This window comes from Phascolarctos cinereus, unplaced genomic scaffold (genome assembly GCF_003287225.1).
Source record: "Phascolarctos cinereus isolate Bilbo 61053 unplaced genomic scaffold, phaCin_HiC Scaffold_2;HRSCAF=192, whole genome shotgun sequence".
NCBI lineage: Eukaryota > Metazoa > Chordata > Mammalia > Diprotodontia > Phascolarctidae > Phascolarctos > Phascolarctos cinereus.
The window spans coordinates 87,992,843-88,019,260 of NW_027555625.1; the positions used below are offsets into that span (position 1 = coordinate 87,992,843).

Below are 26,418 nucleotides of genomic sequence, written 5' to 3' on the forward strand. Positions count from 1 at the left end.
CAGACCATCTTCTTGGACTCTGTGATGATGTTTCCCCTTTGCAGCTCCTAGTTTGTAATGTGGGCTGCCCGTGCCTGGCCACCACGAGCCTCTGGGTGATCCTCCACTTGAATTCTTGGGAAACCAGAGGCTTCTGTGACTCACAGCCATAGAACAAGGCCAAGCTGATGAACTGCAGATGCCAGTTACTACTTCTTTATTTCCTCTGAATCACTGAAGCCTTGTGTCCAGTTCTAAGAACTATACTAGAACTACAGCCTAAGTTTGGGCAAGCTTCTAACGGACAGGAACTAGGTGAGGCTTATCTTCGGCATTTCACAAACCCTTCTTGCACAGGCAACAACTTTCACAACCCCCACGTTTTTTGCAATTCACAAACTACATTAAGATCCAAGCTTCAGATTAGGTGGCCTTTGAGGAGGCCAACTCTGGGATCCTAAGATTTTGTAATATATGTTAGACACTAGGGGATTCATAGGATGAGAGATTTAGGGGTGGAAAGTTCCTTAAACGTGGAGTCTCATTTCTATTTTGCAGATTAGAAAATTGAGGCCCAGAGAAGTTAAGTCATTTGCCCAGGGTCACACAGCTAGTGTCTGCGGCAGGATTTAAATCCAGGTCTTCCTGACTTCATGTTGAGCACTCTCCAGGTTATTTACTAGGAAGCTTACTATCAAACTGAGGGGGTAAGATGTATACAAATAGAAGGCAAAACATAGTAAGAGCCATACAGGGGAACAAGCAGGAGCCAGCACAGAGAAGAATGGCAAGGTCAATTTAGTCTATGGCTGTTTGATGGGATATGTTTTATTCAATGAAGAGGGCACAAAGACCATCCATTATTATTGGGGTTTACTTCAGTGGCTTCTTGTTGTCCGGATTCTGGGTCACTGCCAAAGCCACACAATCCTTAGCTCGCTCCCAGAGGTACCTAGAGAGACAAAGGGATGCATGGTCACATGCAGATAATAGACTCCCCAGGGAAGTACCAGAAGAGGACAGGTGAGTGGGAGAGATCACTGAGGACCATAATGGGGAGGCAGATAATAGCTCCTAGGGAAGGGAGGAAGAGGTGTTCCCGGCAGGAAGTGTCTCTGGCAGGGGCCATCCCAGAGAGAGCTACTCACACGGTGCCTTTGGGCACAAGGAGGCTGTCATCTGGTGCCAGGCTTAGGTTCTGTCCCCCAGTGGTCACCACTGAGGACCCTTCCTAAGTCAGAAGAAGCAAGAGGAACTTAAGAACTCCAGACGAGTGGACTATTGCCACGTCCTGTAACTGAATGGGCCACTAGGACCGAGCTTCTCACTGGAATCAGACTGCACTTAGCTCTTCCTAGGTGTATTTATATGCCATTCTGTATGTACATTTTCCAGAGGGTAATCACTGAGAGCCAGACTCAGGTCTCTTTGGGTTTGTCCCAGAATGAGAGCCCCTAACAGCATATTGTCCCAGATTGTAATTTCCCAAGGATGGAGATAGCAAATAAAGATGGTTCTTTCTGGACATTCCCCCTTTTTTTAAGGGCTCTGAGTCTCTGAAGGATTAGCCCAAATCCCCATGTGGTTAGTTCTCTAACCTACTCAGCCATGGTCCTATCAACCTCATGCTAGGAACCTTACCAGCTGCCAAAACCACATGTCCACACCCAATTTAGAACCTTGGCTGCTGCCAGATCCATAGATTGTCACCTGTTGGGGAGAGAGGAAAGCACATGTTTCTGTGGGGCTCTGATTCATCAGCACCGAGAAAGGCTCTCCCTCTTCTCAGTCACATTGCAGTCTCTGGTCCCAATACTTTGGAGATGCACAGACCAGGCTCAGGAGCTTCTAGAAGAAGCCGAGCTCTTTGCCAAATCAGCTAGTTAGTATGACTATCAGACAACTCCTTTCCATAGCCTTCCTGATGTGGGGATAAATTTCAGACTTGTCCCTTTCAGGGAACTGCTTTCACACTCTTCAACAAAACACCCTTACAAGGACACTCGGCTATACTCAGATGCATATACCCACACAGACATGTGTATTCACATGTGCCCCCATCCCATCATAGGTACACAGGTACCCATTCATGCTAGCTCCCACTCTGTGACTCTCCCTCCTTTCATGTTAGCAGGCCTGCCCCAAAGAAGGTCATGTGTTCCTGACCTGTGTCTGATACATGTCTCCAAACAGGCTGAGAGTCCTCCCTGCCTCCAGCTCCCCACGATGGTCGGCCAACCATTGCCGAAGGGCCACTGGCTCCATGACAGCCCTTGTGCTCAGTGGGAAGGGTGGCTCTTTGAGCAGCTGGTCTACAACCCAGACCAATGAGTTAGTGCCCCCTCAACACCATCCACAGAGTCCCCTGACCCCTCAGCATTGCCTGATGAGCCCTAACTGGGACTAAGTGACTGCTCAGATTTCTGAGATGAGTTATACAGAGACAGCAGAGCAGCAACAACCATAGTAATTCCTATTTGGTGGGGTTAATGGTTTTCAATGTGACTTCTCTCAGAGGCATGTGGAAACTGAAGGGCTTTCCATGCCCAAAGGAATTCATTCCTAATGGGGAAATTTCAGGCATTTTGGAGGGATGAAGGAGAGAACTCTCTGGGGTTCCTAACACCTCATGTAGGCTTTTGAGGAAGATAAAAAGGAGAACCTTCTGGAAGAAGGATGATTCCCCATCCGAGATCCAGCATCCAGAACATAGATCCCACCCCACCCCATTTCTCCCCATGGAGAAAGATCCCTCAAAACTTCCTCACCCAGGCGGGGTTTTCCTGTCTTGTACTGCTCAGAGTTGAAAAATCTGAAGGTAAAAACATGACACACAGGTAGGTGAGAGACCCACACAAAAGTATTTGTGTTCATACCCACCCCACCTTTTAACCTCCCCTCTTGGGTTCTCTTTCATCACATACATGTCACACACAGCTGTGTCCACATGTGAGAAGCTGAGGAGGCACAGAGATGAGGCATGAAGTAAGCTACATGCACAGCCTCATGGGTATCATGCAGGAATCCAGTCATTCCCTTACATTCATTCTCCACCTCCATTCCTACCATCACTCCTTTGAGACTCTCTGATTCTCTCCTCCTTTATGCCTCACTTCTGGTGAGAGTGTTTTTGACCCTTAAGAATCATGGGGTGTAATGAAAGACAGTCTTGGAGGAGGAAATGGATTTTTCTTTCTAACTTTCAAAACTTGGTCCCTCCCCGCAGTAAGGCTTGTTCTAAATTTCTAGCCACAGCACCAGGGCCTGAGACTACCATCCTTGACCTAAGCATAATGTGCTGGGGATGAGGCAGGGGAGAGGAGAAGGGCAAATGATATTTAAAGGCAGCTGGTGAAGTGGAAAAAGGACTGGATTTGGAATCAGAAGACCTGGATTTGAATCCCACCTCTACCCCTCAAAACCTGCAAAGGCTTAAACAAGTCACACTTCACCTCTCTGGGCCTTGGCTGTCCTGAGAAGTGTTGCATTAAATAAACACAAAGGATGAGATGACCTTCTGGCTATAAATCAATGATGCTACCTGAAACCCCAAGACCATTAGGGAGTCAGGGGCTGAAATCCTCTCCTCTCCATCCACATCTCTCCCTCACTTACTCCTGGATGATTGGTGCTAGCTGTGTGCCAAGATCCTCACAGTAGAACCACTTCTCAAAAAGGACATTTGTTGTGTCTCCAACGTAGAATCTGCAGAGAGGGAAGGTGTGTGTCAATGAGCTCACCTATATGTGTGTGGGGGGGCAGGAAGGGACAGGTATCTTGTACTCTCTGCTGCTCACTGACTCAACATGGACTGTCTGAAGTTCTGACTACGGATGTGCCTCTTGACTGCCTGCCATTGGCCCTGAACTGGACGTAGGGCAATGATGGCTAAGCTCTTCTACCTCTAACTCCCTCCTCCCTTTTACCTCCCAACCTCCTGCAAAAGCTCATCCTAGAGATGGGAACCAGGGTGCAAAGGAGGAGTCATCCTATCACCCCCTCTCCCGGGTTCCCTTGTCCCACAGGCCATAGACCACCCCCCCCAAAGTGCCCCAACCCTGCTTCTTTGTGACTGCTGTCACGGCTTCACCAGTGACTCTGATGGTGCTCTCAGGAGCCTCTGCATGCTGCCATTTTTCTTCCCTGAAGGTAGGTCCATTCTCTCCCCCCTCCCCCTGCAAGTTACCCCTTCCCTCTTTGTTTCCTTGCCTGAGAGGAGGGTCAGGGCCCAGACTTGGTGCAGGTCTTTTAGAAAGACTCTTCTGGGACCAAGTTTCCCTAAGCAGAGTTTGTGGTCCTAATCTGCACCTCTCTTAACTCCCCAGGGGGAAACAGGACATTAGACCCAAAGGAGGAGAAAGAGAGTGGGATGTAAGGCAAGTCCCAATCTTGTTTCTCCATCCTCTCTCCCTTTTGTAGCCCATTGCCTGTAGAACCTCATGTCACCAGACTCCCCAAGAGATCCATGGATGGATTTCTGTGAATTTGAATGGGGAATTTTTTTCATTAACCTTCATTTTCCTTTGTGAGCCTTTATATTCTATTTTCTGTACTTTAAAACAAGACTCTGAGAAGAGATCTATAAACTTTATCAACCTGTTGACAAAAAAAATGATTTCCAGAAGAGATGAAGAAGCCCTCCTTTAGGAAAATGGCTAGGATAACTCTGAGCTTCATCCTGTGGCCCAAGTCTATTGCTCCTGTCTGGATCCCAGCAATTTCTCTGTAGCTACAATGAGAATTCCTAGCTAGGTCTCGAAGGTCCTGTGATTCTATTCTACTCCATTGTCCAGAGCACCAGAATACCATATTGGGACTGTGTGTGACCATTGTGGGAGTCACCGTTGTTACTGTACAATGGTGCAGGGTGTCTGGGGTTTAGGAGGTCGCTGAGCTCACTCTACACTCTTCCTACCCATAGATAGTACAAATGAGATAATATTTGTAAAGTGCTTTGCAAACGTTAAAGTACTATATAAATGCCAGTCATTATTATTCACTTATTGTTATTGTTATATGCAGTCCAGCGGTGCACATTCCTTAGCCTAGCACTGACCCATCCTGTTGTTAAATAAGGGATTTCAAATTCCACAACCTTCCCCTGACTTCCCAATATGTCTATCAGCCGGAAAACTTTTCCAATGGGTCAAATTTGAGCCATTTGCTCACGGTAGGTGGTCCCTTCTCACCCAATGACTAAGCAGTGCTGTGATGACTCCGACCCTTGGACAGAAGCGTTCCCACATTTTCCCTGGTGGTTCCCACAGGTGGAAGCCTGTGCCCTAAAATCCAAAGGAGGTGGAGGATAGTTACCTGAGCCCGTCTACCTCTGTCTTCAGTCTTTCTCGCTCTATCACCAGCCCCACAGTATTGGCAAACCTCTGCGGGGAATGGGGAGTGCCAGCTGGCAGGAGGAATATCTGGAGGTAAGACAGGAAAGAACTTTTGATAGTCAGTAGGGACAGTGGCATCAGCTAGGGCTTCCGCCACCACACTTGCTAAGTTGGGGGTGGGGGAAGAAGCTGGCAGGAGGGTCGCTACTCACCATGGGTTAATTTTCCTTGGCCAATCACATTTCACTTTGAGGAAAAAGGAAAGACCTAAGGCCAGGCAAAAAGGGGCTATGGACCAAGTGATTCATGTGGCTGTGCATGGGCTGAAAGGGAGCCAGCAGTCAGAACTGACAGCAGAGAATCCAGGGGATAGGTATGGTGTGGACGTATGGGGCCCTCTAGTGGATTACAAGATGGTGATCAGCTCTGTAAGTATACCCCCAGTCACAGAATCACAGAATTTGAGAGCTGGAAGGTTCCTTAATGTTCCTCCGTTTCATCCAACTCATACCCAAAAGGAACCCCAGCACCATACTTGAAGACTCCAAGGAGGGGGTGCCTCCTTGAGACTTCTGAGTTAGCCCTTTCCTCCTTGCCTAGATCTTCTAGACTTCCTAAGCCTACCCTCATGCCCCTCCTTATAGAGATAGACTTGAAACACCTTCTCCCAAGGGTATTCCCCAGATCCTTCCCTATTCAGCCATCCTAGGGTCCTCAAAAGGAGAGCTACCCAGACCCAGGATCCCTCCTTTCACCTACCTCCCCCTGGCGGATGAGCACATCTCGGTGTTGGCCTTGCTCCAAGATCTTGAGAACCATGTGGCCTTCAATCTGATAAAAGAGCTAAGGCAGGAAGGAGTGACTTAAACCCTCACCACTGAAAATGCCTTGAGTGTTTAGGATACCTTGATGTATCAAAACCTTACTACTGTCCAGGGCTGATGGCATTACCAGGAATAACTAAAAATTGCCCTAGTGTTCTGGTGGATTTACAAATGGCTTAGGAGCCTCCCCAGCTTCAAACACACACACACAGACCACAATGGACACACCACAGACCACTGCAAGCATGGAATGGGTATATGGATGAACCACAGATACATAATGAACATGTCAAGCAGATGCTACAGACATGTCAAGGCCATACCCTCAGCCAAGGAGGCAGTGTAGTGCAATAGAAGAACCAGCGGACTCGCAGTCAGAAGATCTGTGCTTGAGTCCCAAGTCTACCACTTGTGACCTTGGGCAAGTTGCTTGACCTCTGTGAGTCTCAGTTTCCTTATCTGTAAAATGGGAATAGTCATATTTTCACTACACAGAGTATCAGGAAAGTGCTACATGAATGTAAATGTCTTTGGTGAACTCTGAGGTATTCCTGCTTGTAGGACCATATAAGAAACTTTCCTGAGTTTTCAGTGACTTGATGGAAAGAGCCCCAACTAGCCAGGGTGGGAGTAGGCAGAAGCTTGGAAAGCTGTGAGGCTGACCACTGGGATGCTGTGGGGTGTGAGTCTTCTTCTATCACTGTAGGGAGGGGAAAGCAGCTGTTCTCCAAGAATTTTATTCTAGTCATGGTTTTCTTAAATGGCTAATTAATAGTGTTTACTGAAATCAGCCCTGAGGCTAGAAAAAGGAGGAGGAGGAAAAGGAAAATGAGGAATTTTCTTTTCCTCTGTCACATAATCTATGGACTCTAGCAACACTTGACAGACAGACAGACAGCAGGGGTCTTGCTGCAGGACCCACTGAGAGAAATCTGGCCAGAGTTTGAAGAATAACAGGCTTCTGGCACAAGAATTAAATGTAAAAAAACAAGCAGATCTCCCCAACAATGGGGCAAAGGCTCTGGAAGATCCTGATGGGATGACATTGACCTAGGGCCCTTTCTCCAGGACTGGAGTGAGAGCAACAGGAGAGGAAGAAATAGAACCTGAGACACAGCATATTTAGCCCTTGGATCTTTGTGGGGAGCCCACATTTTTAGGCCCACTTTTTGGACATTTGAGAAGGAGGCTGCAACCCAATGAAGACTTAGAATCTGAATTTTCTTAATGATCTTAAAGAGAAAGTCCCAAGGGAGAAGGGACAGACCTAATTCCCCTCTTGGTTATCCATCCATAGTGGGAAAAGGGAGAAAAGGCATGGAGTCTTGGAAAAAGCTCTGGATCTGGAGTCAGAGGTTGTTCTTTCTCAATCATTCAGTCATGTTCAACATCTTGTGACCCCATGGACCATGGAATGCCAGGCCCACTATCTCTGAAATCTATCCAAGTTCATGCTCATTACTTCCATGACACTATTCATCCATCTCATCCTCTGCCATCCCCTTTTCTTTTTGCCTTCAATCTTTCCCAACATCGGGGTCTTTTCCAATGAGTCCCACCTTTTTATTATGCAGAGTATTTCAGCTTTAGCTTCAGTATTTGACTTTCCAGTGAATAGCCTGAATTAATTTATTTAAGTGTTCAAATACCAGCTTTACCACTTAATAGCTGGGGGAACTTGGGCAAAACACTTTACCTCACTGGGACTCAGTTTCCTCATCTGTAAAATGAGGGATGTTGGACTCAATGACTTCTAAGGCCTTTCCTAAATATAGAATAATCCCCCAAGAATAAATAATCTAAAAGAGCAGTTAACAACACTGCCCCACCCCTTCACCAAAAAGGAAGTTTTTGGTTTCAGAAAGAAATAGAAAATAAAATACCCAAAGGCTACCACGGACAAGAATATTTAGCTTTTATGTAGCACCAAAGTTTACAGATGGGGAAACTGAGGCACAGAGAGGTTATGTGACTTACCCAAGATCACATCCCTCATAAATATCCAATGTAGTATTTGAACTCAGGTCTTCTTAACTCTAAATCCCAAACTTTAACCACTGCACCACTTATCTGTATGTCTCCACATTTATCTTTCTAGATGGTACAGCAGATAGAACATCTGGAGTCAGAAAGACCTGAGTTCAAATCTAGCCTCCAGACGTTTACTTGGCTGTGTGACCATAGGCAAGTCACTTTACTTCTATCTGCCTCAGTTTCCTCATCTGTAAAAGGGGGATAATAACAACACCTACCTCCCAGAGTTGTTGGGAGGCTAATAATTGTAAAGTGCTTAGCACAATGCCTGGCCTATAGTAAGCACTATATAAATGTTGGCTATTATGATTATTATTATTCTGTCTGGTTCAGACCAATACTGAACTGGGTCTGTCTTTCCTCGATTCATACCAGCTGATTGGGGCAGCAGGTGGGGAGAGGGAAAGGGAGCTGTGCTGAACACCATTGGGAGCTTCTGCTTGTTTGATCTAGGGCCCAATTATTAATTTAATTTTTAAATTTAATTATTAATTTTTAAAATTTTAATTACAATTTAAAATTTTAATTATTTAATTAAATTTATTTTTTTATTTTATTAATTTATTTTGATTCATCAACAATCACTTCCATAAGCTTTTGAGTTTCAAATTTTTCTCCCCTTCTCTCCCCAAGATGGTGTGTAATCTGATATAGGCTATATATATATATATATATATATATATACATTCCTATTAAACATATTTGTGATGTTGCACATAAGAATTAGAACTAATAGGAGTAACCACCAGAAAGAGGAAACAAAACACAACAGAAGAAAAAATAGCAAATAGTATGCTTCAATCTGCATTCAAACTCCACAGTTCTTTCTTTGGATGTGGATAGCATTTTCCATCATAAACCTTTTGGGGATGTCTTAGATCCTTGTACTGCTGAGAAGGGTTAAGTCTGTCAAACTTAGTCATTGCACAACATGGCTGTGTACAACATTCTCTTGGTTCTGTTCACTTCACTCAGCATCAGACCATACAAGTCTTTTCAGGTTTATTTGAAGTCTGTCTGTTCAGCATTTCTTATAGCACAATAGTATTCCATTACATTCATATATCACATTCAGAATTATAACTATCTGTGTCTTTCTCTTCATCCTTTCCCCCCCATTTATGCTTTTCTTTCTCCTTTCTCCTTTTCCCTCCTCACTAATGTTTTGCTTTTGACCACCATCTCCCTCAGTCCCACCTCCCTTCTATTAGCTTTTCTTCCTTTTTCCGTTTTCTTTCCTTTTCCCTCCTACTGCATATGGGGCATGTTAGATTTCTATACCTAACTGATTATGTTATTCCCTTCTTTCCCTCTGCTGTAATGGGTTTTTGTGCCTTTTCCTGTGATGTAATTTACCCTTGTCTGCCTCTTCCTTTCCTTTTCTCTCAGTACTTTTCTTAGTTAGATCAGATTAATCCACTTACTTGGATCCATTTAACCCACTTGATTAGATTTTTTCATCATTACATGAAAGTCAATTTATACCCACCCCCTTTATGTATACTCCTTTAACATGGTGTAATAACAATACAGTTCTCAAGAGTTACAAGTGTCCTCTTCCTATGTAGGGATGTAAACAGTTTGCCCTTATTAATAACATATTGTTTCTTTATGTCCCGTTTATCTTTTTATGAATCTCTTGAGTCTTGTATCTGAAGATCAAATTTTCTGGTGAGCTCTTGTCTTTTTATCAGGAAAGTATGGAAGTCCCCTATTTTGTTGAATATCCATCTACTCCCCTGGGAGAGATCATGCTCATTTTCTCTGGGTTGTAATCCCTGGTTGTAATCCAAGCTCAGTAGAAGCTGCAAGGTCCTGTGTAATCCTGACTGTGGTTGCATGCTACTTAAATTGTTTATTTCTGGCTGCTTGCAGTATTTTCTCTTTGACCTGGCAATTTTGGAATTTGACTACTATATTCCTTGGTATTTTCAATTTGGGATCTCTTTCTGGAGGTGATAGGTGGATTCTTTCTATGGCTATTTTACCCTCTGGTTCTAGGACCTCAGGGAAGCTTTCCTTTATGATTTCCTGAACGATACTGTCCAGTATCTTACTCTTTTTTTTAATCATGATTTTCAGGTAGACCAACAATTTTTAAATTGCTTCTCCTGGATTGATTTTCCAGGTCAGTTGTTTTACCAATGAGGTATTCTACATTTTCATCTATTTTTTCATTCTTTTGTTTTTGTTTGACTGATTCTTGCTCTCTCAGAGTCATTAGCTTCCATTTGCCCAATTCTAGTTTTTAACAAATTGTTTTCTTCTTTCCCCATTTCCTCTTTCCCCATTTAGCCAATTGTATTTTTTAGGGGCTTGTTTTCTTCATTGTACTTTTTTAAAAATTTATTTTATTAATTTATTTTGATTTATCAACAATCACTTCCATATGCTTTTGGGTTTAAAATTTTTCTCCTCCTTCCTCCTCACCACTCTCCCCAAGATGGCACACAATCTGATACAGGCTATACATTTACATTCCTATTAACCATATTTTCACATTAGTGCAGTTACAAGTAAAAATGTAAAAAACCAATAGGAGGAACCATCAGAAAGAGGAAACAGAACTCAACAGAAGAGGGAAAAAAAAGATAGTGATTCAACTTCCATAGTTCTTTCTTTGGATGTGGACAGCATTTTAGTTCATCCCATTCACATTCACAGTTATGATTATTATCTGGGTCTTTTCTCCATCCTTTTCCCCCCATTTATGCTTTTCTTTCTCCTTTCTCCTTCCCCCGCCACTAGTGTTTTGCTTTTGACCACCGCCTCCTTCAGTCTCTCCTCCCTTCTATCATCCCTTTCCCTTTTCTTCCCCTTTGCCCTTACTGCTTCTTCTCTCTCTGCTATCTCCCCTCCCTTTTCTTTCCTCTTTTCCTTCCTACTGCCTATAGGGCAAGTTAGATTCCTATACCTAACTGATTATGTTATTCCCTTCTTGAGCCAAATCTGATGACAGTAAGGTTCAAACAGTGCTCACCCCCCTCCCTTCTTTCCCTCTTCTGTAATAGGATTTTCTGTCTTTCCCTGTAATGTAATTTACCCTTGTCTGCCACCTCCTTTCTCAGCAGTGTACTTTTTTTTTTTTCCGGTTGGCCAATTGTATTTTTAGGGACTTGTTTTCTTCAGTGTACCTTTTTTTCCAGTTGGCCAATTGTATTTTTTTGAGGCAACTGGGGTTAAGTGACTTGCCCAGCATCACATAGCTAGTGAATATCATGTGTCTGCCAATTATATTTTTTAAGGACTTTTTTTCTACAGTTAATTTTTGTCCTTCCTTTTCCAAGCTATTGACTTTCTCTTGCATACCTTTCATTTCTTTTCCCATTTTTTCTTTTACCTCTCTCATTTGACTTTTGAAATCCTTCTTGAGTTCTCCTAAGAAGGCTTTTTGGGCTTCAGACCAGTTCATATTCCCTTTTGAGGTTCCAGATGTGGGTTTGTTGACAATGTTGTCCTCTTCAGAACTTCTGCCTTGATCTTCGCTCTTCCCATAACAAGAATCTATCGTACGTTTCTTTTCGCTCATGATGTTTGCTTATTTCCTGGCCTTCAAAGAGATTGAGCTCTACTACTGGGGAGCAGAGGGCACTGAGCCATGCTTCTTGTGTTGGGAGCCTAGGGCCTGGTCGCTGGCTTTGTGTGCTGGGGCCTCCAATGTTGGTAGTTGGAGACTGTAGGATTCTAGAAGCTTACCTAATGTTGGGCTGGAATCCGCAACACTGAAACTCTAGGGGTAGGATTGGGTAGTGTGGAACCTGAAGATTTCCTGCTTACCCAGACCTTTCCTTCCTTTGGCTTTCTTCAGCTCCCTTCAGATGGATGTTGTAGGGTATTTATCTGCCTGGGGCCCCTTGGATGCTGCTTTCCAGAGTTTTGCTGAGGCACTGAGAGAACCGGTTGCTGTAGAATGCCAAGGCACCTGGTAGTTTTCTGAGCTGGTTTCCACTGGTTCACCTGCCCTCACTGAGGCACTCGAGGGTCCTGGTGTTGATGTTTGCCTGCTCCACCACCTGGCTTTCAGGATCTCCTCCTGGTACGCTAAGGTGGGGATTTCAGCTAGCTTGCTGGGACACCTCCTATTCAGTATTGCTCCCTTCCCCCAGGGCAAGAGGGGCCTTTCCCGCTAATCCCTCAAGCTACGTGGGCTACTAGACTGCTGCACCCCATCTTTCCTCCAGTTTAGCTGCTCCAGGGTTTTTCCTGGGGTGATATTTTTTGGGCTTTCAGGGATTAACAAGGGAGGGTAAGAGCGATTTACCTCTTACTCTGTCATCTTGACTCCAGGAAGCGGAAGTCCTATTAAATTTAACTTAATTAAATTTAATCCATTGAAGTATTAAAGCAATCCACAAATCAGCACATCATGAAGCTCTTTCAGACATCCCCTTGGAGATCATGTCTGGAGTGCTGTGGGATGATGTCTTGGTCCTTGTATGGCTGCAAGGGACCCATTTGTGCTGCCAGTACCCCTACAATCCCCTCAGGTCAATTTCCCAATGAGCCACAAGAGAATAACCATCATAATCACAATAGCATTTATAGAATACATTATAGCTTGAAAAACACTTTATGTAAGTTATCTGATTTGATCCTCACAACAACTTTGTGAGATAAATGCTATAATTATCCCCATTTCACGGATGAAAAAACTGAGGCTGAGAGAGCTTCAGTGACTTGCCCAGGGTCACAGAACTAGCTATGGCTAGCTGAGACTCTCAGAGTGTCTCCAACTCTCCATGGATTAGGGTTCTTCTCTATCACAGAAGGAAATTCCAGCTTCCCAGCCCCTAGGACTATGATAAAGGGAAAGAGTGCATTGTATCTAACCCCTTCTCTCTGAGTGCAGTTCCTCACAACTCCCTGCTTCAGTGGGCAGCTAGCTCATAGGCCTCTCTGGAACTAACAGCTTGTTCTCTGACTCATAAAAAGAGCAGCATTTCTAACCTAAGGGCGTCTGCCTGGGCTGTGAGCATTTTTACATGCAGAGCTGACATTTGGCAGTTATTTTGGGGTAAGCGTGTGGCAGCAATTATTTTAATTCCCTGTGATGTTATAGTGCTCATTACAGATTCCCTCCACGTGCCCTCTCATTTACTGCTTTTTCTGATCAGTCCAGTGAGGTAGCCCAAGGTTCTAGGCAGCTTCTCTCTTACACCGTCAACTCAGAGGGTTCTGGGAACACAATGGAATTGGCGTATGTGGTGGGGGAGGATCTTTCAGGGGGCGGGATAAAGAAAGATTACGAGCACTAGATTTAAAACTGGACATTAGTGTGTCCTGAGGAGGAAGGTAGATTGAGGAGAGACAGAGTCCATCTGCTAGCCAGAGACAGCGACAACAAACATGAACAGATGAGAAACAGAGAGGCTCAGAAAGACAGACATCAATAAAACCAGAGCCATCTATACATATCATATAGGAACAGGAGAGAGAAAAAATGGAGAGGCTGAATGAGATAGAGACAGGTAGATATTGACAAAGCTTCAACCACAGAGACACAAAGAGATAGAAGAAGGCTAGAGCCAATGATGGTCATTTCTTAACACGTCCAACTTCACTAGAACATGAACATTTTTTTTTTTGGTGGTAACAAAAAACTGGAAATAAAATAGACGCCTATCACTGGGGGAATGGCTAAAGAAATTCTGGTGCATGAATGTAATGAAATATTAGTGTGTTTTAAGAAATGACTATGGGTGATTCAGAGAAATAAGGAAAGATGTGAACTTTGCTTATGTCTTATATAAAGATGCGAAAGGAAAGACAAATACATTCAGGAAAGCAATATGTATGTTGACTCATGACTATATAAATGGAAAGAATGATAAAATCAAACTCAGTGTTAAGTAGTTATATTGACCAGGCTTGGACCCAGAGAAGAGATGGAAATATGTACTTCTCTCCTTTCTTTGGAGAAATAGAGAGGCTATGGGTATGGCAATGATGTCAGACATAGTAGTTTGTGGAAGTCACTTAATAGTAACAGCTAGAATTTATGTAGCACTTTGAGATTTGCAAAGTATTTTTCACATATTATCTCTTTTGGCCCTCCCAACAACCCTGAGAAGTAACTGCCATTATTTTCCTCATTTTACAGATGAGGAAATTGAGGCAGACAGAAGTTAAGTGACTTGCCCAGGGTCATACAGCTAGTACATATCTGAGGCTGGATTTGAACTTGGGTCTTCCTGACTCCAGAAGCTTTAACTATTGCATCATCTAGCTGCCTCTCTGAGTTAACTTATCCTCTCTAAGTTTCCATTTCTTTATCTGTAAAATGAGGAGAATGAACTTGATGATCTTAAGGTTCCTTCTGACTCTGAATCTGAGATCCCCCTTGCACATGAATGAAGCTTGAGGATGTTAAGGGACTTGTCTATGGTCAGGATGATAAAGGAGCCAATGGTCTTAATTTAGGGGAAATACTGGCCTATTTAGGCAGCTAGGTGGCTCAGTGGACAGAGTACTGGGTCTGGAGTCACTCACTAGTTGTGTGACCCTGAGCAAGTCGCTTACCTTCTGCCTCAGTTTCCTCATCCAAAATTAGAATAATGATGGAACTTACTTTCCAGAGTTGTTGTGAGGATCAAAAGAGATATGTGAAAAACACTTTGCAAATCTTAAAGCTCTATTTAAACATAAATGCTAGTTATTATTATAGTTTGTGAAGCCTGTGGACTTTTATTTTTAGTCTTTAGTTGTAAATGGTGGAGCCTAGAATTAAACCCAAATCCCCTGATTCCAAATCTGATACTTTTTCCACTATATGAAGTTTTAAAAAAAAATACTCCCCACTACTTTGTTTCTCTGTCAGACTCAAAAAAAGAGGTTGAAAATTTCCCTAACATCTCCTTAGCAAAGAATTAGTTCAATCTAATCAGCTCTCAATCTCACCTTTCAATTCCCATCCCCTCCATTCATCTTTCAATCCCTTCTTTCAACTCCCATCCCTTCCACTCATTTAACTTGTCTTTACTCAGCCCCCATGATGACATTCAACCTAACACACACACTCAGTAGCTTCTCATTCACAACTTGGATCTTTGGCAGGTGAAGATATGATACAATTTCCAAGGAATTGTTCCTAGGATCAGGGTGCTAAGTACATGAACATCCTTTCCCAGCCTCTCCCCCAATGCTAAGCCTGGGTTTCTGACCACCAGTCACCACCTAGCCTAGCTTTTCCATAGTGTTGTCCCTGTGAATGGTGATTGGAGAGAGGTAGGGGTTGAGGAAGGGACTTCCACATGGAGGTGCACAGCAGATCCCAAGTAGGTCTTGAGAATCCTAGTGTGTTCTGCATAATTGCTAATGATGTCATAATAAATATAACCATCAGAACTTGAGCCACTTGAAGGCACAGACTATACCTCTCTCCTCTATCAGCTTAGGGCTACCTAAGAGTGTAGGTATGAAATAGGATGCCAGAGACGTGGTAATTTGAGGAAGTCAATAATAATAGCCAGAAGCAGGAAGTGAGTGTGTGTGCCTGCAGTGATTATGTACACATTGGGGGGGGGGGATGGTCATGGTGATGATGAGGATGATGATGATGGGGAAGAGCAGAATTTCCCCAGTATATTCAGTAGCAATTATTTTCTTCTGACCAATTCAACACATCATCTCTTTTTCATCCACTTCTCTTACCAGTCCCCACATTTTTGCAAATTGCGTGTTTGGCCTGTATGGAAACAGCTGGATGAATGAATGTAAGTCCTTCCCTTCTGCTTAAGACACAGGGGACATCCCCACCCCTCTCCAGGGCCCATACCTCTTCTCCTTCCTCGATGTGGTAATCCTTTCTTTGGTTTGGGCCTCCAACAAACATGATTTTAAGCTGGTTCTGATGCCTGCAAATAACATATAGAGGGAATGAAGCCAGAGCCTAAGAAAATGGAGGCTGGGCATGAGCGAATAGGGGTTAGAGGACCAGCCCCAAGATGGGATTGGGAAGGGGACTCTCTATAAGCTTCAGAAAAGAATGATTACAACTGACTTCATTTTAAACAATACAGAACAAAAAAACCCCTTAAAAATAGAATCTAATGGAATTTCTTGATTACATTCCACATCACAGCCCTCTCAAGACAATGGTCTTCATTCTATTTTAGTGGTGATTTTTAGCTTCCTTTTCACTTGGTGCTAAGTATGTAATCTAGTTTGCCCCATGTTTGTGTAAACATCTGAGATTGTTCTTGGGGTTGAAAGTCCATTAGGATTCAAGGCCTAATTGTCATACCCTCTCTTTTCTGTCCCTCTACCTTCCCAAACCCATAAGGAAGGTACACAGTGTGGTGACTAGACAACCCAATGAAAGCTGGGGGCAGTTTATGTACTTATTCAAAAGCCTAAGGCCAAACTCTCAAACCAGTAGAAAAAGATCCTAAACCTTTGCCCTTCCCAAAGGCCACTTGGCAAAGGGGAACAGAGTGGCTTTTTTTTTTTGGCTAGTATTCCAGTTTGAGAGATTACAAGGAATCCAACTCCATATACTATGCCTTGCCCCATAAATTCAAAAATCCCAGAATATTGGTACTAGAATGAGCTTTAGAGATCATCTAACCTCATACTCTTCATTTTTACAGAGGACAAGTTGAGGTAAACTGAATTTCCAAAGGTCTTAAATCTAATGGGCTAGAGCTGAGACTAAACTATAGATTCTTGGTTGACAGATGAAAAGGCTTCTAAGAAATAATTTGGGCTATGGTCCCCTAAATCACTAAACTGTGCATACCCTTCAACCCAGAGATAATACTACTAGGTCTCTACTTCAAGGAGATTATGTACAAAAATATTTATAGCAGCTCTTTTTGTAGTGGCAAATAAATGGAAAGGTAAGGAGGTACCCATCATTTGGGGAACACCTGAGCAAATGAAAGCATGAGTATAATGGAATATTATCATATTGATGGGGTATAGGCCCTGGAAAACTCTTCCTGAACTTTCCTTGAGTTTTCTCCTTTTCCCACGTGGTCAAGTCTCTGGCATTCATCTGAGGCATCATCCCAGCAATCCTCTCAACTGGTCTTTCATTATGGCTATGCCCAGTCTCCCAATTCTGTTACCTCACATGGTCAGTTACCTTCTGATTGCCCTAGACACTTTCCACCCTTCATCCTATCTAGACCCTATCCTATCTCCCAGTCACCCAAAACTACTTGGCTTCTCCTAGATCCCTCCCAGAGTCTTTCTATATATAAGATCCATCTTGGCCACCATTCAATCTGGCCCACTTGCATTAGTGATACCAATGTTCAGATTCCTTAAGAGTCTGGTCAATATGGTGAATTTCTAATGAACTTTGTTTTTGCCTGAAAGAAGGCTTGGGTTGAATTCATTCAGGCAGGACCTGGGTGTCACTAAAATCGTCCCAGCACCCCTAAACCTCAACATTTTTGGTTCCCTGACACTGGGAAAACTGCCGAATCTTGAGTTCTTCTCCAATCAAGACTGGAAGGTATGTAAGCCTCTCTCTCCTCCCTATCCCCTTCTTGCCCTGCAATTGGAGTTGCTCTCAAAGTGCTAAGGAAGTCTTGGAAGTGTTTTTCCGGCCTGACTTCTCAGGTCCCATTAGATCAGACAGCTATGAGGTTGTCTCAAACAGCCTGATGCTCTCAGGTTCTCAGTCCAGTGGTTCTGTTTGAGGCCATGGACCTGGGCATACTCACAGCACAGAGGACAAGGATGGACACCCTTTCCAGAAGCATACGCCCAATTCTCTCAATTCTCTCAGTCCTAGGCAACTGGGAAAATTTCAGATACTGTTTTGGGTTTTTTTTTTGTTCGTCTCCCAAGGCTTTCTCCTAGATCCTCCTTTATGGACAGAAGGACTTCTAGCCCCCATGCCCATAATGGGTCAATCCTTTTCAATTCCCAAAAATTCACCTTTGCATTGGTTTTTACAAAATTGGAAAAAATTTAGTTTCTCTAAAGAACTTAAAAAGAAAAGACTTGTTTGCTTTTGCAATACCACTTAGCCTTAGTATCACCTGGAGGACCATGAAGCATGGCCCATATTTGGGACTTTATAATATGATACTCTCTTACAGTTAGATTTATGCTGTCGCTAAGAAGGAAAATGGATGGAAATTCCCTATATGATAGCCTTCGTCAAGCTCTCTTGGGACCCCATTCTCAGAAAAGATGTTAAGATGCTCATAGCTAGAGCTGCCCCACAAAGAGGGAATGGGGACCCATTAAACAACTCCTTTCTTATGGCTCCCAGGGCTTCACCCCAACCCCTTCCTTGCCTCCATTCCCACCACTTTCCCAGCACCTATCCCCACCCTATTATCCACTGGCCCCTCCTGCTGCTCCCCATTCTCCCCTGGACCCTATTACCCATGCCCCACCTTGGCTACCTCCTCTTTCCCTTGGTTTTCCTTTAACCCACATCCTTTTGTTTCCTGCCTCATTCACCTTCCACATCTCCTCCCCTGCACCTCCTCCAATGGCCCCTCCCCCTGTGGTGACACCCATTCAGGTTCTGGCCTTGGGCTCTACCCCCATGGCTGTCCCTGCAGTATGTCCTCTGACCCCTCTTTTTCCTCAGGTGCCAGTTGAACTTTCCCCTTTGCCAGCCAGATCCCCCAGCCTTACAGTGCAATCCGGTTCAGCCAATATTCCCCAAACCCCTCGCTCACAAGAAGTGGGACTTCCTCTCTCCCTTCCTCCCAAGCCCCCATTTCCACAGAGCCTTCAGGGCTTTTTCCTCTAAGGGAAAAAGCTGACTTGCCTAGTGGGACAATTAGAGTCCACATCCCATTCTCTATCTCAGACCTCACTCAGGTTAAAGATATGGTAATTTGCCTGTTAGAAGTCCTAAGAATGGCATTTCAAAAGCAAATACATTTCCAAAAAATTAAGGAAATTACTCAGAGAGAAAAGAAAAAAAACCCTGCCCTTTTTCAAGACTGGCTGGTAGAAGCTAATAAGAAGTATACAAATTTAGATCCTGACTCTATAGAAGGGGCAGTAATCCTTAACATGTATTTCATTAATCAGTCTGCCCCAGATATTATGAGGAAACTGCAGAAATTGGCAATGGGACCCCAAACACCTCAGGCCCAATTACTAAAGAGGGCCTTTGAAGTCTCTAACAACAGAGACCTGGTAGAGGCAGAGGCAGAGGTAGAGGCAGAGCATGCAGGGAAAGGGCTAGAGACAGAGAATGGCTCAATTCTTGGCTGCTGCTATGGCCAGGAAAAGACCTGAGGGGGCTCATGGCAACTCAGGCAGTGGGGAAACCTGCTTTCGATGCCTCAAGGAGGACTACTGGCCCAAGGAGTGACCCTCCAGGGAACCCCTGGGACCAACACTGCTGGGAGGGTGCCCAACATGTGACCAAGAGGGACATTGGAGGAAGGATTGTCCCTGAGGTTGGAAAAGTGGTGGAGTCTCTCCTAAGTATCTCATCCTTCAGTTTTCTCAAGACTGGGAATGACTGGGGAGCCTGGGGTTTGAAAATGCTCCCACTTTCTCCATCTCTCTTGCCGAGCCCTGGGCAAAATTCGAGGTGGAAGGTAAGGTTACCTGCTTTATCATGGCTACATTCTGTTTTAACCAATTATTCTGGTCCTACTCGCCCCTTGACCCGTCAGGTTATAAGCATTGAAAGGAAAACTAAGGGATGTCTCCAGACATACTCCCTCCCCTGCCTATTTGAGGTTTTGTTGTTTGAGCACTCCTTCCTTATGTTCTCCTCTTGCCCTGCCCCCTTGTTGGGAAGGGACCTGATGATGAAGTTGGGGGACCAATTTTTTCTAGTTAAGCTTCCCACCTCCCTTTTCTCTCTGTTCACCAGACCTCCTCATGTTCCCCCAGAAGTGTGGGAGACAGTTGAGCCAATTGTTTAGGATCAGGGAATTCCTGGGCGAGCTACTCATGCCACCCCAGTCATTGTTCATCTCCAAGATACCATCTGGGAGGCTTCTCTGACTGCTGCTGTAGGAGCTCTTAATTTCTTGGGTACTTGAGGCTATAGATAGGATCTCTTTGAACAAAGTCCAAATATCGTGCCAGTCTGTAAAGTATCTGGGCCACAAACTAATGCCCACTTTTTGCCCCTTAACCTCAGAGAGGAAAAAGACAGTCCTGTCTCTCCATGTTCCAGTCACTAAGAAATAACTGCACTTTTCTAGGCATGGCTGTAGACTCTGGATCCCTAATTTTGTTCTTATTGCTAAGCCCCTTTATGACTCTACTGAAGGCCTTGGCTCACTCCCTCTAGAGTGGGGCCTGGGACCAGACTGAAACTTTTGAGTCTTTGAAAATTAAATTGACCACCACTCCAGCATTAGGTCTACCCAATCTAGAAAAACCTTTCACTCTGTATGTAGATGAAAGGAAAGGACAGACTTTGAGGGTCCTAACCTAGTCCTTAGGACCTGACCCCAAGCCTGTTGCCTATTTTTCAAAACAATTAGATTATGTGGCCTACAAATGGCCAATATGCCTCTGGGCAGTGGCTGCTACAGCCATTCTGTTCAAAAACCTTCTGACTGGCAGTAAGCTAGGAGAAGAAAGTTTCACCCTTCCCCCCCTTCTAATTCACCCTCATCCACCTGGCAAAAGGAAGGAGGGGGGGGGCAGCAGCTACAGCGTGTGCCCCACTGGCAATGGCCTTGGGCTCTGGGGCAACTCAGAAAGCTTGGAAGCATCACCCAGGTTTGTGACATCCTGTTCAACCCCCAGTAGCCATGGGGAGAGAGAAGGGGGGATGGGTCAAGGTAAAGAAGCCCGCCAGCTTCTGAACTAAGCCTGCTCTTCTAAAGTTGTAGTTTTAATGTGTTAACATTGAGATGCTGATTCTCTGTGTAAAATAATTTGGAAACGAGCGTGCAACAAAACTGAAGTCATTTGATTGGTAATGGATTTGTTTTAAGTTTCAAATTGGTAAACTTTTATGTATTGTTTTAATGTGTAAACTTACCAAAAAGTTTGTTTGGGTTATGGAGTTCTTAAACAGTGAACTTGGCTTGCTGAGAATTTGCAAGTATATAGAAATAATCTCTAACCACTGGCTTTTGCACTAGGACAAATTTAAATTTGAGGTATAAATCCTGGAACATTTTTCCCTAAGCTATGATTAGTGAAACTTGCTGTTTGAGGTAAAAGCTCATGGGACCATAACTGATTTTATTTTGAGTTATCTGATGGATCATAATAATTCATTCAAAATCAATTATCCACCATTTGAGAGAAATGCCACAAGCTATTCAGAGAGAATGTGATACAGGTGAGAGCTCTGCATCTGGGAAAAGCTGGGAGGACAATTTTAGCCTCAGTCTACAATGAGATCCTCCTGGCTGTTTCCCCATCGTGTTCCTTTGTTCAAAGGAATGTTACCCCACCTGGCTATTCCTGAGACTGGCTATGAGGTGGAATTGATATTGCATCATTGGAAAACTGTGAAGTATCTGAATTCAAACAGAGCTCAGCATGTTTTATCCTATCATATTTGGGCACTAAATCTTTTCCCTGCTTTATCCTTTCATAGCAAATTTCTAGTCAGAGCAAATACAGTAAAAGATATGAGCACAGTGCAAGTGTGTGAGATTTCGCTGTTTTGACAATTTTCTTAGAGAGAAGTAACCCATTTGGCCTAATCATTACTTAAGTATCCTCCCAAGTCTTTTGTAATAATTGAAGCAAAAGTCAGTCTCTGGCAAATTCATTTGTGTAAATATTGAACTCAGGGGTGGAAAACTTCTACCTGCAAAAGTTACTTAAACTTTTGAGAAAGTAACAAGATCAGATAATCCTGCAGGTCAAATGTAAATGATTTTAATGGGGCTCTTGCACTTTTACTTCTCTCTATATCTGGGCCCTGCAGACTTGCTTGTCAGATTCATGTCTTCCAGACCACAGGCCATTCACCTAAAGTTGGTAGCAAACAGTGGGTACCAGCCAATGTCCCCCCATCATCCCTTGGATGCAGCCTGTGCTCTGTTCCAATCAACCTCCTCTTTGGGACCACTTTGAGGCAGGGACAGCTCTATGCCCCTTGCTACCAGGAAGCAGTTTAGCAGTTTCATAAGCCAAGACTTTTTGCCCCTTACCCCAAAAGAATTTGGGCCCATTTGTTTGAGGGGGAAATGACGGGGGAGAGGGGTTAAGGGAGAGGAAACCCCTCCCTGAACTTTCCTTGATTTTTCTCCTTTTCCCACATGGTCAAGTCTCTGGCATTCATCTGAGGCATCATCCTAGTAATCTTCTCAACTGGCCTTTCATTGTGGCTATTATCAACTGGCTATTTATTGTGCCCAGTCTCCCAATTCTATTACCTCACATGGTCAGTTACCTTCTGATTGCCCTGGCCACTTCCCACCCTTCATCCTATCTAGACCCCATTCTATCTGCCACTCACCCCAGCCTACTGGCTACTACCATCAAGATTCTCCCTAGACCCCTTCTCCCAGTCACCCCAGACTACTTGGCATTCTCCTTGATCCCTCCCACAGTCTTTCTATGTATAAGATCCATCTTGGCCACCATTAAGGTGATCAGATTCAATCTGGTCCACTTGTATTAGAGTTACAAATGTTCAGATCCCTTAAGAGTCTGACCAATATGGTGGATTTCTAATAAACCTTGTCTTTGGCTGAAAGAAGGCTTGGGTTGAATTCATTTGGGCAGGACTCATGTGTCAATATTTTGGGATCCCAGCACCCCCAAACTTCAACAATGTCATAACAAATTAGAGAGAGACCAGTTTCAGAGGAGATTTATACACAGTGAAGTGAGCAGAACCAGCAAAACAATTTATACCATAAAGACAATATTGTAGACAAAACAACAAACAACTGTGAAAGACTTCAGAACTCTGATGCAGTGACCAACCCCGGTTCCCAAGGACTCATGATGAAACATGGTAGCCACCTGCTGACAGTAGAGGTAGATGTTAGGGGTTAGCATAAGGTAATGGAAAGAGCATTGAAATGGGAGTCAAGTGACCTGGGTTCTAATTCCAACTTTGTTACTTATTACCTTTAAGACCTTGGACATGCTCCTTCTCTGATCCTCAGTTTTCTCATCTATAAAGTGACAAAGGTTGGACTCTATGACCTTTAAAGTTCCTTCAAAATCTAAATCCTATGGAGTAGATGGGGAGGGTTAAAAGGCAGGGTGGAGTGGTAGAAACTTTAAAGACATAGATTCCCTTGGGCTGCTGTGGAATGGGCATGACTCCAAGGTTTTGGACCTGTGAGATTGGAAAAATGATAGAAATAGGGAAAATAGAAGTAGGAATTTGGAGGGCAGAGGAAAAAGATGACATATTAAGTTGGAGGTGCCATTGGTACCATCTGGTGGAAACCATCTAACAGGCTTTTGGAGTTGTGGGGCTGGAGGTTAAGAAAGAGATCAGGGTTGGTCATGGTGGCACACACTTTTGGTCCCTGGTATTGGGAGAGACTGAAGCTAGTAAATCACTTTAGCTCAAGAGCTATGAGTAACAGTAGAGATAAAACTAATTGGGTGTCTGCACTAAGTCTATCATCCACCTAGTGAAATTGTAGGATCCCGGATCCATCAGACTGCCTGAGGAAGGGTGAACCAGTCTCGGTGAGAAACGGGGCAGGCCAAAGCTTCAGTGCTGATCAGCAGTAGTATCAGGCCCATAAATAGCCAATGCATTTCCTGCCTGGGCAAGAAAGGGAGATGCAGGGAAAAGAAGAAAGAAAGGAAGGAAGGAAGGAAGGAAGGAAGGAAGGAAGGAAGGAAGGAAGGAAGGAAGGAAGGAAGGAAGGAAGGAAGGAGGGAAGGAGGGAGAAGGAAGGAAGAGAAAAGAAGGCAGGAAGAAGGAAAGGCAGGAAGGAGGGAAGGAAGAAATAAAGAGAAAGGAAAGAAGGAGGAGGGGAAGGAAAGAGGAAGAAGGAAAGGAAGGAAGAAAGAGGGTAGTGCTGGAGCAATAGTTAGGGTGTCACCTCCCAGAAGAAAGGCAAATGAAAATGGATGAGGTTGAGGCAGTATGGTAATATGGATCGAGAGCTGGCAACAGAGCCTTGGGTTCAGTCGGGTTTCTTACATATTTTGGTTAGGTAATAGGGTAAATCACTTAATCTTTCAATGACCCAGGGAACTCTCCAAGACTAGAAATTGCAAAGCAGTTGTTGATCAACATAGGTAGAGGGCGTTTCCCCAACAGTAGTCCTGTCCACCAATGAAACCACAGGTCTGGTCAAAAAATAAAAGTGAGCGTACCCCTGGAGAGAGGGTTGAAAGGGGAAGGTCAAAGGCTGAAGACAGAACTTTGGGAAATGTTCACATGTAGCAGATAGGAGGTGGGAAGAAGAAGAGCCAATGAAGAAGAGAAATAGGAGAAAAAAACAGGATAATAGAGTTCCTTTAGTGGGCAGGGAGGAGTTTCAAGAGAAGGAGGGAAGTTGCAGTAATAGAAGCAAAAGGTCCAATTTCAGAGGAAGAGAGATTGAAAGAGAATTTAAATATAACCACTGGTATGCAATAGCTGGTTGTTATATATGAGTTAGATGAACTTTCTCCAATCAAATTCTTCCTGAAACAAGCATATGGCTACTTTTCCTTCATGTCCTGAAGTTCCATAACTGGAGAGAAAAAAAAGGCTATTCAGGGGAGTGGAAGGTGGGGTTCCACTAAAGGATGGATTTTCACTCATCCTTATGGTAATGAATCACTTGGAGAAAGGGGATCAGCTCAGGATTGGGGAACCTTTTTCTGATTTCTCTCTTCACCAGGCAGGTGACAGATGAGACAGGAAGGTGCTCAAAGCCTTAGAGGCTGAATCTTCATCTTATAGCCATGTCAAGAAAAAGCCTACAGTTCTGGTGGTCACCATGTCACCACAACTGTAATCTCCCTTAAAGAAACAGGAAGAGAGACTAAAGGGAGAATTTAGAACAACTCCACCTCTGCATGCTCTTGGTAGGGAAATGCCTGTCTTTCTGTATGTTACTTTTCAGTCGAGAAGAGACCAGCATACATACAGCAATGCCATCTGGGGGTTCTCTTGAGCCCCCATGGTAGATTTAGGGGACTGAATTAGGGATGAAACCAGAAGGCTGGGGGAGGGGGAGGGGCTGGTGGAGACATATGTAAAGCGGCTATGCTACCAAGAAAGGCTGCTCTCAGCTGAACCTCAGACCACTTTTAGCATTGCTTCACTTTATTCTCATAAATCAGCATTCTTTTGAAGCTATTGGATTTGATGGCTCTTTTCTTCCAGATCTGCTTGCCTGGGTATGGACAAAAGCACTTCCCCACCTCAGCTCTCAATGCTCCCAGAGGATTCTGGAAGACTAGAAATTGTAAAGCAATAGTTGCTCACCGATGTTAGAGGGAGTTTCCCCAGCTGTAGTTTCCTCCTCCAAAGAAATCCCAAGTCTGGTTAAAAAATAAAAGTGAGCTCACCACTGGACAGACACATGATACCCACTAGCAGTGTGACCCTGGGCAAGTCACTTAATCCCAACTGCCTCGGGGAAAAAAAAAAACAACTTTGGGAAAGTTCACGTCTAGCAAGTGAGAGGAGGAAGATTAGTCAATGAACCTAGAAAGGAATTGGAGAAAGATTGGTGGTAAGAAGAAAAACAGGATAATGGAGTTCCTTTGGCAGACAGTGAGGAGTTTCAAGAGAAAGAGGGAAGTTATATTAATAGAAGCAAAAGCTGCCAATTAAGAGGAAGAGAAAAAGTGTGCTCCCCCCTCAAAAAACCCCCCAAACCTTAAATATCCACCAAGGACGGAAGTTAAAATGCAGAGAACAGAAATGATTGAAGTCAGGGAGCATGGATAGCTACAACCTACTCAGAGATAGCCGATGCCTTACAGGGCAAACTGCCTCATTTTCCCTGTCTCATCTCAGTTTTGACTCCCCGCCCCTATCAAGTACAGGCTTCAGGGTTTGAGCTTAATTGCCAAGAAGGAAGGTTGATTACCAAAGCCCAAATAATATTTGCACCTGTTCCTTACCTCCATCTCTGACCATCTGGTTGATGGTCATTTACCTCAAGAGAAGACCCTGGACCTAATAATCTCACTAGAACACGAATCCTTTGCAGAAAGCAGAGACCCATTTATTTCATGAGGAGGAGGGGTTGGGGAGGAAGGAAGGACTCACATGAGCTTGTTGCAGACTGGGGGGAGAAAGGAGGATTTGTTTTTCTCGATCCACTTCTTCACATTCACTTGGAACTCCATGATCAAGCCTGGGGAAGAAGCGGCTGACTACCTAGGGCCTCTGGGAGGAACTGAATCTAGTCAAGAGG

The 26,418-nt window shown here is 44.0% G+C and overlaps 1 protein-coding gene across 3 annotated transcripts; it reads right to left on the reverse strand.

Annotated features, from left to right (window-relative positions):
• Positions 1–787: 787 nt before the first annotated feature.
• On the reverse strand, positions 788–26,407 carry HAAO (3-hydroxyanthranilate 3,4-dioxygenase). 3 transcript variants are annotated; one of them, XM_021001312.2, is made up of 10 exons: positions 26,271–26,406; positions 15,945–16,023; positions 6,072–6,155; positions 5,293–5,399; positions 3,595–3,684; positions 2,748–2,791; positions 2,146–2,291; positions 1,621–1,689; positions 1,128–1,210; positions 788–931 (listed from the first exon to the last, which is right to left on the reverse strand). In XM_021001312.2, the coding sequence occupies exons 1-10, from the start codon at positions 26,348–26,350 to the stop codon at positions 853–855; spliced, it is 861 nt and encodes a 286-aa protein (XP_020856971.1). In that variant the 5' UTR covers positions 26,351–26,406; the 3' UTR covers positions 788–852. The 3 variants fall into 3 exon arrangements, with proteins under 3 accessions (XP_020856971.1, XP_020856972.1, XP_020856973.1); XM_021001313.2 differs by lacking the exon at positions 6,072–6,155 and having other exon boundaries at positions 26,271–26,407; XM_021001314.2 differs by lacking the exon at positions 1,128–1,210 and having other exon boundaries at positions 26,271–26,407.
• Between the last annotated feature and the right edge of the window lie 11 nt (positions 26,408–26,418).

Bases quoted from the DNA above. Each gene is read 5' to 3' on its own strand.
- HAAO (XM_021001312.2), bottom strand. From the start codon at position 26,350: ATGGAGTTCCAAGTGAATGTGAAGAAGTGGATCGAGAAAAACAAATCC. The intron at 16,024-26,270 runs GTGAGTCCTTCC...TGTTATTTGCAG, and splicing joins CCAGTCTGCAACAAGCTCAT to GCATCAGAACCAGCTTAAAA. The intron at 5,400-6,071 runs GTAGGTGAAAGG...TCTTACCTCCAG, and splicing joins TGCTCATCCGCCAGGGGGAG to ATATTCCTCCTGCCAGCTGG.